At 48.7% G+C, this 18,837-nt stretch overlaps 1 protein-coding gene across 3 annotated transcripts in view; it reads left to right on the top strand.

Moving 5' to 3' along the window:
• Positions 1-18,837, top strand: part of CAPN3 (calpain 3) — a 42,268-nt gene that overhangs the window by 22,510 nt on the left and 921 nt on the right. The window contains exons 4-23 of one of the 3 annotated variants that reach the window (XM_006920455.3): positions 164-297; positions 1,073-1,241; positions 2,093-2,236; positions 3,073-3,156; positions 4,202-4,287; positions 6,386-6,463; positions 7,241-7,401; positions 8,541-8,710; positions 9,071-9,082; positions 9,780-9,988; positions 10,708-10,744; positions 12,552-12,569; positions 15,496-15,609; positions 16,597-16,674; positions 17,061-17,118; positions 17,212-17,276; positions 17,792-17,860; positions 17,952-18,030; positions 18,242-18,358; positions 18,642-18,700. In XM_006920455.3, coding sequence (XP_006920517.1) covers positions 164-297; positions 1,073-1,241; positions 2,093-2,236; positions 3,073-3,156; positions 4,202-4,287; positions 6,386-6,463; positions 7,241-7,401; positions 8,541-8,710; positions 9,071-9,082; positions 9,780-9,988; positions 10,708-10,744; positions 12,552-12,569; positions 15,496-15,609; positions 16,597-16,674; positions 17,061-17,118; positions 17,212-17,276; positions 17,792-17,860; positions 17,952-18,030; positions 18,242-18,358; positions 18,642-18,700 — 1,941 coding nt within the window. The remainder of the gene's footprint in view (positions 1-163; positions 298-1,072; positions 1,242-2,092; positions 2,237-3,072; positions 3,157-4,201; positions 4,288-6,385; positions 6,464-7,240; positions 7,402-8,540; positions 8,711-9,070; positions 9,083-9,779; positions 9,989-10,707; positions 10,745-12,551; positions 12,570-15,495; positions 15,610-16,596; positions 16,675-17,060; positions 17,119-17,211; positions 17,277-17,791; positions 17,861-17,951; positions 18,031-18,241; positions 18,359-18,641; positions 18,701-18,837) is intronic. The other 2 variants (XM_006920456.3, XM_006920457.3) reach the window with 2 other exon arrangements.

Below are 18,837 nucleotides of genomic sequence, written 5' to 3'. Positions count from 1 at the left end.
TTACACATCCCAAACCCAGAATAATATGAACAAGCACCAAGATGTAGAGCTGAGGAAATAGGACTGCTTTGGGATCAAAGAGACCTCTAAGAAATGTGGAGTAGGGACACATTTCCCAATGGTGTTCTGAGGATGTTACTCTGTGCTTGATGCTTCTGTGCAGTTCTGGCGCTATGGAGACTGGGTGGACGTGGTTATTGATGACTGCCTGCCAACTTACAACAATCAACTGGTTTTCACCAAATCCAACCACCGCAATGAGTTCTGGAGTGCTCTGCTGGAGAAGGCTTATGCTAAGTAAGGCAACACTTTCAAAAGTGAGGCAGGTCTGGAAATGAGGATCTGGGCTACAAAATCTAGTTGAGGTCTCACTCATCAGAGGGGCCATTTGTCTGTGTGCACATGTGCACACATGTGTGCTGTGTGTGTGTGTGTGTGTGTGTGTGTGTGTGCGTGCTCGTGTGTGTGTGTTCAACTGTGACCCAATATCAGAGAAGATCAAGTCCAGGCAGCAACGGCTCTAACTAAAAACACTATATTTAAGAATAGAAATGAAGACACATGTAAGAAATCTTTAGCTTTAGCTTCCCATAATGAGCTCTTTAATTCTGTCTTCATGGTGATGCTACAAGTCCTGGATCCAAGCGTTAATTTCTGAAGCTCAAATCCCAGGGTCTTGCTTGGCTCAACCTTGTGAGCTTGCAGTATATGAATAAAACCATATGGTCCTCAACTTAGAAGCCCCACCCCAGCTACTGATGGCTTTAATGGAGCCCTATCAGGGTTCAGGGGGTAGTGACAAGAGAACTATCAGGAAGTAGTAATAGCTAGTCTCCAGTCCCAGTGCTCTGGCTCTGTGGCCTTGAGTGAGTCACTTTGCCTCTAGAGCTCAGTTTTTCCATTGTGAAGAAAGGGAATCATAGTACCTATCCATTAGCTTACAGGGTTGTTGGAGAATTGGATGAGAGAACATCACAGGACCCAAGAGTAAAGTTCTGGTGGCAATGGTGGCACCTGGGTCATGTTTCCTGGAACCCTGTGACTTCAGATTGGTCTTCATCCTCTCTCCAAGGCTCCATGGTTCCTATGAAGCTCTGAAAGGTGGGAACACTACAGAGGCCATGGAGGACTTCACAGGAGGAGTGACAGAGTTTTTTGAGATCAAGGATGCTCCCAGAGACATGTACAAGATCATGAAGAAAGCAATTGAGAGAGGCTCCCTCATGGGCTGCTCCATTGATGTAAGTCTGGGGTATGGAGTGCAGGGTAGAGAGCAGCCAAATATCAGGAAGACTTACTCAGTGAAGAACAGCATAGGGTTCTCATCTAAGACAGAGTGAATGTTTTGTTTTAGGAAGTAGGAACTGGCTCTCAACTTTGAAAATTGGGAATTTCTCAAGGGAGAAGAGTTCCCGGGGATTTTCAATATAGAGGATGAGCAAGGACATTCTAAGCCCTGGAATATTGGAAATAGGACAGAGGCCTGTGTCAGTGTAGGCCTCTATGGCTAGAACTGCTCTGTCCCAGGAAGCCTCCTTAAGCTGCCCACATACTTGGCTATGGACCTGAGCCCGTCAATGCCCTAAGAAAGCCTCCTAGTCATTGAGCTTTGATTGCATCTCTCACTTGACACATGGGGCTTTGTGGGAGAAGCTCAGCCTATGGTCACTCTCTTAGTGCAACAAAGTTGGTTTAAACTGAGACTGGAGACAAGGATGAGAAGATGGCAGACTTGGCCAGGCCTCCTGAGTTTCAGAGACACACCTGTCCTGGGGACCGCTCAGTATATAACAGTCTTAGTGCTTTCCATTGCTGAGCTTTCCATGCCTGAGTTGAATTACTACTGTTCCTTCCTCTCCCAAGACTCTCAATGGATAGGAAAGCTTGGGAAGACTAGCTAGAACAACATACCCGTAGAAGAACATCTTCCTGTGTCACTTTTCTGCACCTTTTCTCCATTCATGCTCTTTTATATCTCCTCTTTTCCTTTGTCTGTCCTCTCCCTTATATCTCCTTCCCTTTTTATCACCCTCTTTTGTTTGCTCTCTCTTCCTCTCCTGGACTAACCCCTGCCCTCCCCGTTGGGCCTCAGGATGGCACAAACATGACCTATGGAACCTCTCCTTCTGGGCTGAATATGGGGGAGTTGATTGCACGGATGGTGAGGAATATGGATAACTCGCTGCTCAGGGACTCAGACCTCATCCCCACAGGCTCAGATGACAGACCAACCCGGGTGTGTATGCCTCCAATTGTCAGGAATGACCATCCTTCTGACCTGCATGACCTGGCCCTGCTGGTGTCACAGTCCCCTCAGTAGCCAGTGCCTTACACACAGACCCCCCCCAACCTGGGGCCTTCCAAGGGTCTGAGTCGAGATGACTTATCCATTCCAAGGCTCCCGAAGAAGGTGAGAGAGACAGCATTTGGAGGGAATCTCTGTGGGAGCTCCTTCATACTCCATGGTCTAGTTAGTTTCTCTGATAATAAATTAACAGGAAGAAATATAAGAGAGACTTCCTTTATTTTGAAATATTTCTCCTCTTCTAACACATTTATTGAGCTCCCAGGAGGCTCCAGGTACTCTTCTAGCAAATGAAGAAAATCTGTCCTCTTTGTTCACTAAAGTGAAGTCTCAATGTAGAGCTTATATTCTAGTACTTTCAGAAATAAGAACGTGCTCACTGAAGAATACTGAGCCATATAGTAAAGCAGAAGAAACATTAACCTATCTAAACTAACCCCATCTAAAGGTAATAACTCTTAATGAACCTTAGGTATATATCTTCCCAGGATTTTTCTATGCATACATCATCTAAATTTTTATTTTTAAAATGTTGTCATACTGTATGTACCTTTTTTGCAGCATGCTTTTTGTCCAGTTAGTTTTATATTCTTAATGTGTCTCCTGTAATATTAAGGGTATTCTCATGGCCAGGAGGTACACTTTCAGGGCATGGAGGAGTCCTTGTTCTCAAAGAACCCAGAAAGTGAACAAGTATGAACTGTGTCTTGGGCTATAGAACTTTTCTTTCCCAACCCCTGACAGGCTATCTGGTTTTTGTTCCACAGACAATTGTTCCAGTTCAGTATGAGACAAGAATGGCTTGTGGGCTAGTCAAAGGCCATGCCTACTCGGTCACTGGGCTGGAGGAGGTGAGCCTAACAGGGCTTGGTGGGATGAGACTTGAAGAGCTGCTTGGGTTAAGCTCCCAAAGTCAGGACTTAGCTTTCTGTGTCCCTTTGCATCTGCAGAGCTTGCCTCCTATCACGCAGTCTGCTCAAGGCTCAGGCCACATGCCTGGGGTAGGAAGGGACCACTGAGACTGGTAGGAGTAGACGTGCCACCAGATGGTACTCAGTTTATCTTTGTTTTTAGTGCTAAAGATGGCAATTTCCCCCAGCATTTCCAAGGAACAAATAGAAACCACTTTGGTTTTATGAAGTTGATTTCATGGGCTCTCTTGCTTCCTGTTCTCTCATGGTCAGACAGGAACTATGCTTTGCTCTTGGGATATCTGACCTTCGATGGGTCATGTCAGAGACAGGAATCTTATCACACCCCTCGTGCATATTTGGGCAGTTCGTGCCCGGTACACAGGGATGGGTAGAGAAGAGCAGTCATCTGGAGCAGCCCACACAACAGACTGGAGGAAGGGGCACCTTTTTCTAATCTTCTCTGTATTGTTCCAATTTTTAGTATATGTGCTGCTGAAGCGAGCATGGGGCACCTTTTCCTGATTGGTCCATCTGGAGGAAACATTTGTCTCTAGTTCCTCAGGTGGAAGGGTCATTTTTCCTAATTTACACAGACACATAAAGCGGGGTCCTATAGTATATGCCCCGCCAGGGTCATTTTTCCTAATTTACACAGACACATAAAGTGCTAGCAGGGTCCTATAGTATATGCCCTGCTTTGTCCCTGAACACTCAGAATGGCTGTATGTTCACTGGGAAAATCACTTCTGAAAAGATGGTGAGGTGATGGCCAAGCCCTGAGTCCTCAGGTTCTGACCTCTCACCATGCCATTCCACAGGGAACTTCTGATCGGTCTCCTTGACCAGAGCCAGACAAAACAGCTCCCCTGTGTGGGATTCTCTCCCCACCCCTTTCCCAGTCCTCAGGGCAAGACAAAAGACACCCTCCCCCCCATTTCTAGAAAGGCCTCCAAAGAGTTAGAGCTTTTTCTCTTTGTTCAAGACCCTGTTCAAGAATGAGAAAGTGAAGCTGGTACGGCTGCGGAACCCTTGGGGCCAGGTGGAGTGGAACGGCTCCTGGAGTGATGGGTAGGTGAGGGCCAATGGGGCCTGGGGTGAGGCTGGGTCGGGTACAAAGCCACGAGAGTACTACAAGTGCCTGATCTAAAATTATCCTCAAAATCAATGATCCACAGAGAAGAGGAGGTATGGGTGCCCGGGAAGTCTGGGAGCCAGAGAGCTTGCTGATGGTCATTCGCTGGAAAGGAAAGATTCTAGAAAACATGGGCTAGGTAGGAGGGGATTCTTAATGCAGGGGTCTAGACTGGATAAGTGATTTCCCTTCTCGGAGTCCCAGTTGCCTTACCTGTAAAATGGGAATAAAATGGGAATATATTAGCACTTTCCTTGGGGGCTATTAGGAGGGGAAAATGTGATCATGTCTGAAGAGAGCTTAGCCAGTGCTAAGACGTCCTCTTCCTCACTGTCCCCATAAAAAGATGCACAGCCCCTGTGAGAGAACTTTATTGCTTATCACTGAGAGCAATAGACTGGGGGCAGCGAAAATAACAAACATGGAGAGGTTATGATGAAGGCTCCAGGACATTTACAAATCCTTTATGGTCACACTCCAATCATCAGTTCCTTACTAAACGAAGGGCAGCCCCATGAGCTCCCTTGTTATTCCCAAGAGAGGAGAACAGGACTCAGTCACTGAGAAGGACCACACGCAGGCTGTGTGTGCCCTTCAGCCTCTGCACTTACCTCCACATACCTCTCATCCCGGGGCACTGTGTTTACTGGTTCATTCAGCCATTCATTCACTTAGCACACATTTATTGAGCACCTACTGAAGAGCAGGCACAGGTCTAAGTACTGGGGACATTCTGTGAGCAGGCAGCGTCCCCTCAAGAGACTGCGATAAGTGCTGGTCCTTGTTTCCTTACTGTTTTTTTCTTCACTTACCCGTGTAACAAATCCTTACTTTCCCAGTGCTGAGTGTGTGCCGGGTCCCATGGTACAGTCTGGGGACTTAGAAATGAACACAGACACAGGCCCTGCCCCTGTTAATTTTAAGTTCCAATGGATTAGACAAACACACAATAATGATAATTGAGATAAATGCCAGGTAAGGATCACAAAGAAGGGTCCCCTCTCCTAGTTTGGGAGCAGGGACAGGAATGTAGAAAAAGGTTGCCTGGAGGGAGTGGCATTTGAACTGGGCTTTCTGCTCTGGGACCTTGGTACCCCATCAGCTGTCCACTCTAAAAGCCCAAGTCACCCACAGGGACCATCACTGTGTTCTCCAGCCTCAGAAGTTGGTGTCTAGCCTTAACCCACTTCCTGCCAATGCCTCCATTGCAGGGACTGCTGACAAATGGGGCCCAGCCCTTGGTCATTTAAGGAGACTTGCCTCGTCCACTGTGTCCCTCCTCTGGTCTCAAGAATCTTCATTTCCCTTCCAGCATTCTCTGACTCTAAGTACTTCCTCAATCCCATACCCTTCCCGGGACAACCCAGTTTAGTTTCATCCTCCTCAGCATGCCTGAAACACAAATGTCCTTCATTTCCTGCCTTTACAGGAGAGAGAGTGTATAAAACTGTCCAGCCTTTAAAAGCATAAGTTAGGCTGTTTCCTGGGGTGGCAGGAGAAAGGAGATGTTTACACGCCTGGTCTTTGTTTTAGTAACTCGGTTACTTATTGGATAACAGGCACCTTCTGCAAGTTTTACATGCATTATTTCGTGTATTGCTCCTCACAGCCCTGTGAGCAGGTGATATATAATCATTTCTCTTTTGCAGTTGAGAAAACAAAAGTTGAGAGAGGTGAAGCAACCTGCTCATGGTTCCATAGCTAGTTCTGGTATATGAAATTGGAATCTCAGTTTATTTCCAGAGCCCAACTCCCAGCCTTTAAAGTGTGAGGAGGAGTAAAAGATTCAGCCAGAGAAAGGTCAAGCCCTTATAAACTCATTTAAGGAGTTTGATCTTAATCGTGAGGCTAGTAGGAAGCAATTATTGGGTTTTACAGTGAGGGGATCAGATCAGATTTGAATTTTGAGATGGACTACAACCTGGAGATGGGCTGCTCTTTGAATTTCTTTGTATCTCTCTGGTACCTCTTGTCCCAACCCACTTCAGGCCTTCCTTTCCTTCTCCTTCCATAATTCCTCCATTTTCCCTCCAGTTGGAAGGACTGGAGCTTTGTAGACAAAGATGAGAAGGCTCGTCTGCAGCACCAGGTCACTGAGGATGGAGAGTTCTGGTGAGTCCAGGACCCAGGAGGACCCTAAAGGGTAAGGGATGGGGCAAGGAGCTGAAATCTCAAACTTTAATTCCCAGAGGGAGAGGCCATCAGATTCCAGCCCTTGGGAGATCTGGGCTATGTTCTCCTCCAGCTGGAAGCCCAGCAAGAATGAGGTTCTAGGAGGAGCCTGCCAGGTCATGGTGATGACTGAGCCAGGGACCAGGCTAGCATGATGTGGCTCCTGCCTCACCTGTGCTCTTCCACCTTGCATACTGCTCCAACCAACTGCTCCCTAGACTTCACAGAGCTGTCTTCTAAGCCTAGGAAGCTCTACTTACTCTGCTCACCCAGTGCCACCCTCATCTTCGCCCAGATCATTTCCACTCAGCCTTCAAGTCTCATTTTAAAGGGAACTTTCTTTAAGACCCCTGGTCTTCCCCAGGACTGAGATTAACTTATCTGTGATATTTGTCACCCTTAAGATTGCTTGCTTAATTGTCCGTCCTTCCCCAACTCTCTGTCTTATAATTAGCATGGACCCAGTGGAGGGTCACACGGTAACCTTTTGGAAAACTGAATTGCTGCTGAGCTCTCCCATTAAGAACACATTAGAAGAGATGACAGCTTGGGGTAGATACATCAGAACTGACAGTGTTTGCCCTAAAAAGGGAGGACAGGGTCCTCTCTGGGACTGTGACCAAGTTCCTCTGGACTATTTTATTGCACTGTGTTAGCCCTAGAGTCTGACCTTTCCCAGCCTCCCATATGCATCTCTCTCTTCTTCCAACCTCTCAGGATGTCATATGATGATTTCATCTACCATTTCACAAAGCTGGAGATCTGCAACCTCACAGCCGATGCCCTGGAGTCCGACAAGCTTCAGACCTGGACAGTGTCCGTGAATGAGGGCCGCTGGGTGAGGGGCTGCTCCGCTGGAGGCTGCCGCAACTTTCCAGGTGGGAGATGCTCTGGATGGGGGAAGGGTCCAAGCAGAATGAGGTCCTGGAAGAATAATACTAACTGGCATTTGCCGAGTTTCTACGGAGCCCCAGACATACATTATCTTATTAAACCTTACCTATTTTACTGAGAAGGAAACTGCCATGCTTGGCAGTAAGGGGTTGGTAACCACTTTTAAACAGGACATTGTGTCAGAACAATCCTGTGTTCACAATGCTGAGAATGGGACTGGAGGTCCAAGTTAACAGCTACTATAAGAGTTCAAGCCGGAGATGCTGAAGGCCTAGGCCAAGTCGGGAGAAGCAGATGGAGGAAAGAGGGCTTAGGGGAGAGAATATTGGGTGATGTGGGGAAGGAAGAATGAAGAATGACTTCAGGATTCCTAGAGTTTGAGGGCCTGAGTGGGTGGTATCCATGTTACAATATAAGACACACAGCAGAAAAATATCAGTGTGTTGTTTTTGGTGGAGTTGGTTGTGGGGTTTGTAAGGAGGGGAGTTTAGTTTGGGACGTGGAAAGTTTGAGGCATCTGTAGAATATCCAGGTGAAGATGTGTAATAGAGAATTGGATGCACAGACTAGAATGGTACTTGGTTATATGATCAGAGCTTGACATGTATTTGTGGAAAGAAGGAAGAAAGGATGAAAAGACAAAAAGAAGGAAAAAAGGAAACACAGAAGAGAGACAGGAAGAGAAGGGAAGAAGGAGTCAAAAGCAAGATTGAAGTTGGGACCTATAGCTCAGGCATCATCAGCTTGTAGGGGGAAATTAAAAAATGGAAACGGATAAGACAGCCTGGGGCTGAGGGCAGAATGGAGTGGGAGAAGAGGCCTAGGACCAAATCCCAGGAACCAACAACATTTAAGGGACAGGTAAGAAAAGTGAAACCATCAGCAAAGACTGAGAACGAACGTTCAAAGAGGGAGGAGAAGGCACACAGGTGATCAGGGCAGCTCCGTCAAATGAAAGCACAGGCTGCCCCCCAAATAATTAGACAAACGCCTCAGTCATTTCTTCCATATTTATTGAGCACCTAGATGCAGGAGATAAACAGGTTCCCTCTGTCTCATTTCCCTTCCTGCCTTTTCTCCAAGAGGCAGATCTGAATGCATGTTTCCTTTCCGGGGGGCACAGACACTTTCTGGACCAACCCGCAGTACCGTCTGAAGCTCCTGGAGGAGGATGATGACCCCGACGACTCCGAGGTGATTTGTAGCTTCCTGGTGGCCCTGATGCAGAAGAACCGGCGGAAAGACCGGAAGCTCGGGGCCAACCTCTTCACCATCGGCTTTGCCATTTACGAGGTGTGCAGTTCCTGACCAGCTTCAGGAACTTCAGCCCAGGAAACACACACCCCAGGGAGGAGGCTTTCGGGGGTTCCAGAGGAGTCCTCCGGCTTCCCCTTTACTCAGTGACCGCCCCCAGGACTCCTGGTTTCAGGCTCACTTGTGTTGGAACCACTTAGATATTTGTAATGAGTGGGGGAAAAAAACCAGGGTGGGGTTGGTACAGTGGGGCTGGGGCTGGCCAGGTGGGTACATGGGGAGTCAGACTTCTGCATTTGCTCTACAATTGCTGGTGTTCCCTTCCTGTAAGCTTTTCACCGCCATTCAGATCTGAGATCCACAGAATCTGAACAATTTCTTTTTCTATTTCTCCTCAAGGTTCCCAAAGAGGTAAAGAAGGGGCAGAAGCCAGCAGTTGTGTGCAGCATTACCTGGGGGGCCCGTGTCTGTCGGTGGCACATCGAGAAGCTCCCTGGTAGGGTTTGTGGGCAGGACTATGATAGGAGAGGGCCTCGCCTGAGTTCCTCAACTCCAGAGCAGGTGCATGACCTCCTGACTACCACCCTCACGATGCGCCCTTCCTCTTCCCACCAGACACCGTCACACATGCTGTCACACTTACAGTTGTTTGCATTCGTTCACACTTACAGTTGTTTGCACTCATACACATTCACATTCACACAATTATACACTCACACGCAGTCACATTCTGAGGGACTATCCTCTTTGGGATGAAGCAATCACCTCCCTCAGACCCCAGCTAAGGCCCCGCCTGCCTCCTTGGGGTCCTTCCCCAGCCTGGAGGTGATTTGAAGTTGACCAGTAGCAGTTCTGGTAAGTGATCCCCAGTCGAGGAACAGTAGACTTGACCTTCACTTCTGAATCACAACAGAAAAGGAAGAGGAAATGGGGTAGGGAGCTCCACAGCTGTTGAGCTATTTGAGGCCTTGGAAATTCGAAATAGGTAGGTCATGACTGTGAAATGGGTGACCAGGAAGTCAGGAAGGGACCCCTGGAGAGAGACTCCAAGCAGGACAGGGCATCCTTCCCAAAGGGCTCAGGTGCCTTGGGCTCTTCTCTCCTTCAGATGCATGGGAACAAGCAGCACCTGCAAAAGGACTTCTTCCTGTATAACGCCTCCAAGGCCAGGAGCAAAACCTACATCAACATGCGGGAGGTGTCTGAGCGCTTCCGCCTGCCTCCCAGCGAGTATGTCATCGTGCCCTCCACCTACGAGCCCCACCAGGAAGGAGAATTCATCCTCCGGGTCTTCTCTGAAAAGAGGAACCTCTCTGAGTGAGTCCCAGCCCCACTTTCCCCAGCTGTCCCTAAAAGCTCACGTGGCCCCTCCCAGAGATCAGAGGCGTGAGGCAGCTGGACTAGTCTTTGCCAGGAGTTCCAGGATATGTTGACTAGACTGTACTTCTTCCTCCACTCCTGAGCCACTGGTCACATCTGCCCTATTCATTCATTCCTTCATTCAGTCATCCCATAGATATTTGAGAGTAGAGCAGTTAAACAAAAAGAAATCCCTGCCCTAATGGGCTTACTAGACAATGTATAGGAAAAGATACATATATATATAGTATGTTAGAATTTGATACGTGATAAGCAGAAAAAGTAAAGTCGGGACAAGGGATAAGAGGTGTTGGGGTGATTGAACTTTTAGGTAGGGTGGTCAAGGAAGCCAGCAAGGCCATATCCTGCCCTCTTGGCCACCGCAGATACATCATAGGCCCTGCTACTCTAATCTCTGTCCCTGAAAGAAGCATAGGGTCTATGGGTAGGTGGCTGGGTCATGCCTTTGAGAGCTCCAGCCAAAGCCAACGAGAATCTGTACGTCTACACTTGGCTGCTGGGGATGGTGCCTACATGAGACTGGTTCCTGGGGTGGAGTTCTCTTGAAGTCAGTCCTGACTTAGCTCTGAAAGGTCATGTGACCTGAGCAAATCCTCTGTGTGCTTCCTACTTGCTCCTGGTGACATGGGCCCCCCTCATGTTTGTGTTCTTCACAGGGAAGTTGAAAATACAATCTCTGTGGATCGGCCAGTGGTGAGTAGTTTAGCTCTTACATATCAGAAGGTCCAGGGGACAGGTGGGTGGTGGAGGGGAGAGTGAGTATTGGCAGAGGAAGATGGAAATCTGGGGGGCGCAGAGCAATTACTCCGCATTACTGCAACTTCTTCGTCATGACCAGAAGTTATGGGCCTTATGGTCCTAGGGCCATTTAGTCAGTCCAGGGGCTGGGAAGTACTGAAGAGTCCAAGAAAGAAGAAGCAGTTTGAAAAATTAGAGGGAGGGATCAAGGACAGAGGAAGAGTTGACGAGAGCAGCAGCTAATAGTGAATTATGAGACACAATCTCACATAGTGAAAAAAAAGTACGCCAGCTCTGCAGTCAGCATCAAAAGCTGGGTCCTACACCTACCACGCCTACCAGCTGGGTGACCTGGACAAGTTATATAACCCATCCGATTCGGTTTCCTATTCTGTAAAATGGGGATAATAACACGTGCCTTGCAAGTCTTTTTGAGGTTTGAATCAATGAGATTGTGTATGTGAAGTGTCTGGCATAGCACAGGCCCTCGAATGGTGATTGTTATTTACGTTTTTTATATCTTACAAAATACCTCTCACATGTGTTATCTCACTTGATCCTTGCAAGGTTTCTGAGATGTAATAAGGTTATTATCTCTGATTTTCAAGTAAGGAAGTAAAGGCTCAATGTAGTTAAATGGCCTCCTTGGGTTCACAGAGCTCATAAATGGCATGGTTGGAACTCACATCCAGAATCTCTGAACCCAGACTCCAGCTCTCTTCCCCACTCTCATGCTGAGACCTGTCCCCAAGGATGTGAGGCTCAGAGTTTGAAGCACAGAGTTGGTGTGTGTTAGGGTCTCCTTTTGCTGAGGAGTCTTGTGACTGCCTTGTGGCTTTAGGCCTTCGTTAGTGAACAGTCCCCTGTGCTGTGTGTGTATGTCCTGGGCCAATAAGAGGACAGCAAATGCCCCAGTGAACTGTCTTCTGGGTAGTGACACGCATGGTTCTAATTCTGACCCTGTGCCAGTGCCAGATCTCCAAGTGCCTTCTGAATTATCATAGATGTTGGTTTTAGTATTAAGTGCACTTGGTACTATTCTTATCTTCTAGATGTTGGTAATCAGGTGTAGAGTGTTTATCAGGAGTTGCAAACCCAAACGCTTATGGGAGTTGGCATGTCGCCTGAGTAGAGCAGGCAGGTGTGGTGGAGGTTTTGGTGTCCCGACACTGGCATAATTGCCTGCAGTTCTCAACTGACACTCGGCTTCTGTGTTGGAGGGACGACTGGAGTGGTGGTGGCTGTGGCCATCTGGAGGTCACAGAGAGCAACTGCTCTCCTGGACTGTTGTGCAGGCTGCCAGACCTAATTCTACAAAAGAAGCCCCAAACCTGGATTTCCACATGAAGTCTCCATATGTTAAAAATTTCCTGAAAAACGAACAAACGACCCCCTCCCCTAAACTCTATAAATCAAACAAAATTCATCTTTTTAGGCTAGTTTGGGTTAACCACTCTTTTAGTGTTTTAGTAACAACTTCATTAAAAAGTAGAAAAAATTAGCTAGAAACTCCCTTTCCTGAGCCGTGTCCAATAACAGAATAAATTCTAAAAACAAAGCCATAGCTGCTGCCGGTCTTGAGGCCTGGAGAATTCTCTTCTCCCTTCACCCTCCAGGTCTTTTTTGGCTCCAATGTGACCGAGATTTGGGGATCCTGGAACCCACCCCCAGTTCAGAACCAGGTCACAAGGAAGCCAAAAGCCAGCAGGTTTTCTGGAAACTTGCTTTTCACTTAATCTGCATTTACTGTTTCCTTGTGCAGAAAAAGAAAAAACCCAAGGTAGGTGTAACAGGGTGAGTGGGTAGACAGCATGGAATATGTTTGTGCATGTAGGTGCAAGTGCACACGCACCAGGCTTGCCTCTTGCCCCATCGCCCCGCACCTCCCCGCCTGAGCTCCTGTTGCGGCTATGGGTGTGCAACAATGAGAGCTAACATTTGCTAGTGAAGGCAATGTTCCAAGGACTCTTCTGGGTGCTTTCCACAGAGAAACTCAATTCTCACAACAACCTTGTGAGATTAGTATTATCGTTGCCCCCATTTTCAGAGGAAGAAAAGGTACAGACAGGTTGAATAACTTGCCCAAGGTGACACAGTCAGGAAGTGGTCTGGCTCCAGAGTCTGCATTCTGAACCACCGTGCTATACTGTCCTCCTCTCACATGAGGGAGGGAGAGGATGGCCAACCAGTGAAAATGCTCCCGACGTGGGAGTCCTGCAAAAAACAAAAAGGGCGCCCATCTTTCTCAGAAGCAGGTTTGACTAGCTGAGCAGGGCTTGATTCTTTAGGGGAATGGCGGTAGGTTCTGTTCCTCAGGGTACCGCCACATGGTTGTGTGAGGGTTTCTATGGAAGAGTGAGGGTCTTGGGATGCCAGCTGCCTTCTCTGCAGACAGGACAGTTCCTTCTCCCTCCTCTCATTTTCCTGCCTGCTCTCCACTCCTCCTTTTTTCAAAGCCCTCTGGGGAAGGGGTGGGAGAGGATGGCCAGAAAGACTAAGTCACTACCAGGGCTGTTGTTCCAGTGAAGCCTGTTGCAACCGCCTCCTAGATAATGACGTCTCACTCTGAAACCAGGCACCCTCTAAGCTGCGGGTCCTAATGGACTCTATGTGCCACCTGTGTCCAGATGGCAAAGGGAAAAAGGGAAAAGAACCTCCACCTCACAGCCCCAAAGGAGCTGCTCAACGTGACTGGTTTAAGGGGGAAGAAGGAATGTGAGTTACCTGGGCATTTTCCCCTCCTGGGTTCTTGGGGAGTCACCATGATTCACCAGGACCTCAAATAGCCCCTCCTGGGTATCCTGTTTATAACCACTCTGATGTAAGGACACTGTTGCTAAAGGGAGCCATGTGCGTGAAGAGCATCTCAGGGGCCTCAGAGCAAGTTTTCATGTGTGACCAGGGACCCTGTTTCCTTTGTGTACTTTTAGAACTTGAGATCATGGTTGTTTAGCAACTCGAACTCCCCCTACCCCATCCTTCCTCCATTTACCTGATAACTTCTGGTCTCCAGGGCAATAATGCCTACAATAATAGTTACCCCTTGTAGAATTTTGGTTTGACCAGCCAGGGCGCCGTCCAGAAATTACTGACCTTTGGACATCCTTGATCCCATGGGGCAGTAGCTGCTGGCCATCAGACAATGTTTAGTGTTAGTGTTCATGACAGCACCTGGAAGGATCCATCATAGGGGTCCATCAAGTATTGGCACTGGTGCAGACCAGAGCTGACATTCATCAAGCACCTACCACACAGTAGGCACTACGCTGGGGGTAAAACACTGTTTTCAGTCACGACGGTATCTATGAGGTAGGTGCTATTATAAGTCCCCTGGTAAAGGAGAGGATAAAGATTCAGAGAAGTGACTTGCCCAAAGACACACAACTAATGAGTAGGGAAACTGAAACTGGAAACCATGTCTGTCTGCTCCAAAACACGTTTCTTACCCTAACTTCTCTGGTGCAGGCCCCTCACACTCCACGGTATGTTGTCCAGATCCACACTCAGGCCTGGAGACATGTGCCGGGCAGGGGTGCCCCATGACCACATATTCTCCCTCAGACTGTGACCCGCCCCCCACTTGCTCTGTGATCCTCATGAGCTTCAGTTGCTTAAGTGAAACCTTTTGCTTGGAAGGCAGAGTAAGCCAGGGCTTTTGGGGCCTGCTGGGGGCCCAAACTGGGGGAGCCATTTCCATAGGTCTGTCCATTATTGCTGTCCTATATCAACAGCATGGAAAGGTAGATGGGGACTCAGAGACCGGTCAGATTCCTTTTCTGCTCTGAGAGACTGATTGCCTCATTGCTCTCTGCACTGCAGCCACCAGCTCCTACAGCCTAGCCTTCCTGGGCTTTCCTTGTGGGATATATAGCACTAACTGGGACTGGCACAGCATGGCGGGTGCTCTCTACTCTTTATATTCCTCTTTGCCTGCATGAGCATGTCTTGAAAATCTCTCTTGTATTTCTGTAGCACCTTAAATGTTTTTGCAATCCACTTTTACATTGGGTGTCTCACATGACCCTCACAAGAGCCCTATGAGAAGTACGAAGCAGGATTTATTATCCACATTCATGGATGAGTGAACTGAAGCCAGAGAGGATATTTCTCATATGTGATGGCAGGGCTGGGATCCCAGTTCAGTGTTCTGACCTCTCACCCATCGACCGCCACTAATAAAGAGTCTTTTTCAATTTGTCCTCTGCAGAGTCCTAAAGGTTCCTTGGAGGTGCCTCGGTAGCTGCCGTGGTGATGTAGAGGTGCCAGAGAAGAGAGCTCTGCCCTCTTCATCAACCAGAGAAGCACTGTTTTTAATGACTACATATACTGGGCTTCTGGGGAAATTTAACATGAACAGTGTTTCCACTTGGAAAAAAAAGTACACAAAATATTCGAAAATCACTGCACTAAGATCATGTTGCTTATAGCATTCTTAGCATTTTCACATGTGCTACCTTGTTTAACCCTCATAATTCTATTACGAAGACATAAGGAACTGAGGTCCAGAGAGACTTAGCATCTTTGCCCCAAGTCACTCAGCTTGTTAATGGCAGAAATGGAGCTTGAACTGAAGTTCAAGAGCTCATTCTGTTCTTTTCCTCTCCACTGGACCAGCTGCTCCAAGAGGGAGGTTGCCTCCACCTGCCCGCTCAGCCTGTAATCCTTGCTTCCTTCCTGCCCCCTCCCTACTTCCCTCCTTTCTCCAGCCCATCATCTTCGTTTCGGACAGAGCAAACAGCAACAAGGAACTGGGTGTGGACCAAGAGTCAGAGGAGGGCAAAGACAAAACGAGCCCTGATAAGCAAGAGAAAGCCCCACAGGTTTCTGAGCATGTGGCATGAGTGGGGTGGCCAACAAGTACTGGGATCCTTCTATGCTCTTGGGGTGCTCAGGTTTGGAGGGGCTGCAGGGGCTGCAGGGGCTGGGTGTCCCTTTAACATCTAGAGGTTTGGATTTGTCTCATTGACCTTTTCTCTCATCAAGTTCTCCCCAAATTTGGAATGCTGCTCAAGTGAACATCTTGGGGGGTGGCAGCCACACCAAGCCAGTCCCAGGCCTTGGGAAGGACGGGCTGAGCTCCCCTGATGGACCCTATCCAGCTGGGATGATGAGGGAAGTGGGAGGCAAAGTCTGAGACAGAGCAACTCCTGTTTCCTGGTGCCCTTGAGCTCTTGGCAATGATAAAGAATAGGAGCAGAAGAGGGGGTTGACAGCAAAAATGGAGTCCTCCAGAGCTCAGAGGGAGAGCGTTAGACTAGATTTGGGAGAGGTGATCATGTAAGCCTTAGTGGAAGTAAGTCTAAGGGACAAAAGTCCGTAGACAAATCCAGGGCCACCTCTTCCATCCTGGAGTGCCCGAGCAATGGAGCGGGGGATGGTGAGGAGTCCCTCTGAGGCCTTGATGACAGAGACAGCTGGAGATGTCAGAATAGTCTGGCCTTTGTCCTGCTGGGGCTCATTTTGTTGGGATGGTCAAACTCAGAACAGTGGAGAGGGCTCTACTGGTGGAGCTGGTGGAACAAGGGGCCTGTGGTGGAACAAGGTCTGCATGGTTAATGTGTCTCCTCTGGTTGGGGCGTCTGGGCTGGGAAGGTATCCAGTGAAGGTCGCCAGGGCACAGATGATGCTCACTCCAGCTCACCAGGTTTGACCAAGAAAGAGCATGTGTCCCGTACCTAGCTCCTGCTGCCAGCTGCCACCTAGGGTTGTTTTAGGCACTGTGGCTCCGTCAGCCCAGAAGGAGCTTTCCTCATGGGTCTGCCCATCTCCTTGATCCCTGTGAACCATTTTCCTTTGTGCTTCCACAGCCACGGCCTGGCAACACTGACCAGGAAAGCGAGGAGCAGCAGCAATTCCGGAACATTTTCAGGCAGATAGCTGGTGATGTGAGTACATCCAACCTCGGCTCCCACAGATACTCCTCTCCCTGATTAACTGCTCAAATCACCAGTTATTTTGTCACTGTTCAATAGAGGTCATTTTGGCTTTTGTTGGAAACGGGATAGCACAGAAATCCTCAAGTCAAGCCCTTGAGTTTTAGACCAACATATCCAGTGGGTGGTCAGGGGCCTTTTTACTCGGAGCTGCCCACTGCAACCTGGACAGCTGAGGGTACAAAGCCTGTTTCCCTCAGGAAAGGCCCAGCTACCCCGTGACAGAATAGCACTGACAGGGACTTTACGAAGATGGACAGCTGGGATTCATTTTGCAAAGCCTCTGCTCCATCAGTGGCTGTACTCTTGAACCATGACTCTACTCCCCTCCTCTTCAGGACATGGAGATCTGTGCAGATGAGCTCAAGAATATCCTTAACACAGTTGTGAACAAACGTGAGTGGCTCAAAACCATATGTGCGGGATGGGCGGGTGGGAGTGTGTCTGGTTATTTGAAAGTAGCTCTTCCCTCTTCTCCATTCCTCCCAGATGAGGACCTGAAGACACAAGGGTTCACCCTGGAGTCCTGTCGCAGCATGATTGCCCTCTTGGATGTATCCTTCCTGCCACTCTTCCCAACCCTGTCATCAGCCCCTGTGCAGCCCATGGGGGCCAGGGCAATGGCGGGGAGGGTGGGTGTTGGGAGGGGAAGTCAGGCAGAGGGGTCCAAATTCATGCCCAAGGAGACTTAAGGAGGTCCTGAGTCAGAATGTCCTGGTACCTGGTCTGAAAGGGACTGTTGGAGGCACAAGCTGGGAAGGCCAGTGGGTTGTAACCAGCCCCTGCCTCTGCTCTTACCTCAGGCTGGGATTCTGCCTGGGGCCCTGCCCAAGCAAATATGGTTCTTAAGAGACAAGCTCCCTGGGTCACAGACACTAATTTTGACTGGGGAGGTATGGAGGGGAGGGTTAAATACCAGGACAGAGCAGTGGGTAGGATATCCTCAGCAGTCTCCCTATGGGGCTACCTCCCCTGCAGAGCCCACTAGAACCCACCTCCCATCCCTGCCCCCAATCCAGGGGATTTTGCTATGTGCATGCACCCTGTAGCCCTGACCTCCTTCCTCCAGACGGATGGCTCTGGGAGACTGAACCTGCAAGAGTTCCATCACCTCTGGAAGAAGATTAAAGCCTGGCAGGTGGGGAGAGAGAATGAAGCGTGAGAGTGGAGGAGGGGGTTGATTCAGGGATTTAGTGTATGACTTCTGCCCTCAAATTTTCCATTGCCAGAAAATTTTCAAACGCTATGATACAGACCAATCCGGCACCATCAACAGCTATGAGATGCGAAACGCAGTCAATGATGCAGGTGCTGGGGAAGAAAGTGGGGTGGCCAGGATGTGGACTGGAGCCCATGGAAGCAGAAACGGGAGGGGAGGACTAAGCTGCTAGGCCCTACTAGAGAAAGGAAAGATTTCCCATTTCCTTTCTCAAGCCACAGAGCTGCCAAGAGGCAGGGGAAACAATGTAGGCCTCAGGACTGCAAATCTACTTCCTCCTCTCCCGTGCTCCTTCCACAGGATTCCATCTCAACAGCCAGCTCTATGACATCATTACCATGCGATATGCAGACAAATACATGAACATCGACTTTGACAGTTTCATCTGCTGCTTCGTCAGGCTGGAGGGCATGTTCAGTAAGTGGGGGGCTACCCTCCCACTCTCTTGTGCTCTTTCTGCTCCATTTCCTGCAGCAATAGCTGTGGCAGTAGGAATTGCAGCCTGATCATCTTCTAATCTATTCCATCTGGGCTGAACAGAGGCAAAGAACCTCTTTAGGCTCAAAACGGGATGGCAAAGGGAGGGCTACTGGTGATTCTCTGCCAGGCAGAGTGTGGTTTTCTTAGGAAAAGTTATAGTAGTGGAGAGGGAGTGAGCCTGTAACTGGCCTTGGGCTTGTGCATTCATTCTTCCACACAGGAGCTTTTAATGCGTTTGACAAAGATGGAGATGGTATCATCAAACTCAACGTTCTAGAGGTAAAGCCTAAGGATGAGGTATACTCGCCCTGTACCTGAAAACTCAACGTAGAGGAGGCAGTGAGGCAGACTGGACCCACTGTGTGCTCCTCTCTTCCAAATGGTGGTGGAGGGATGGGAGAGGAAAGGAATGTTAA

This window comes from Pteropus alecto, unplaced genomic scaffold, assembly GCF_000325575.1.
Source record: "Pteropus alecto unplaced genomic scaffold, ASM32557v1 scaffold86, whole genome shotgun sequence".
Classification (NCBI taxonomy): Eukaryota; Metazoa; Chordata; class Mammalia; order Chiroptera; family Pteropodidae; genus Pteropus; species Pteropus alecto.
The sequence above is the reverse complement of the archived record's forward strand: the minus strand, read 5'-3'. Positions and strand labels throughout refer to the sequence as shown.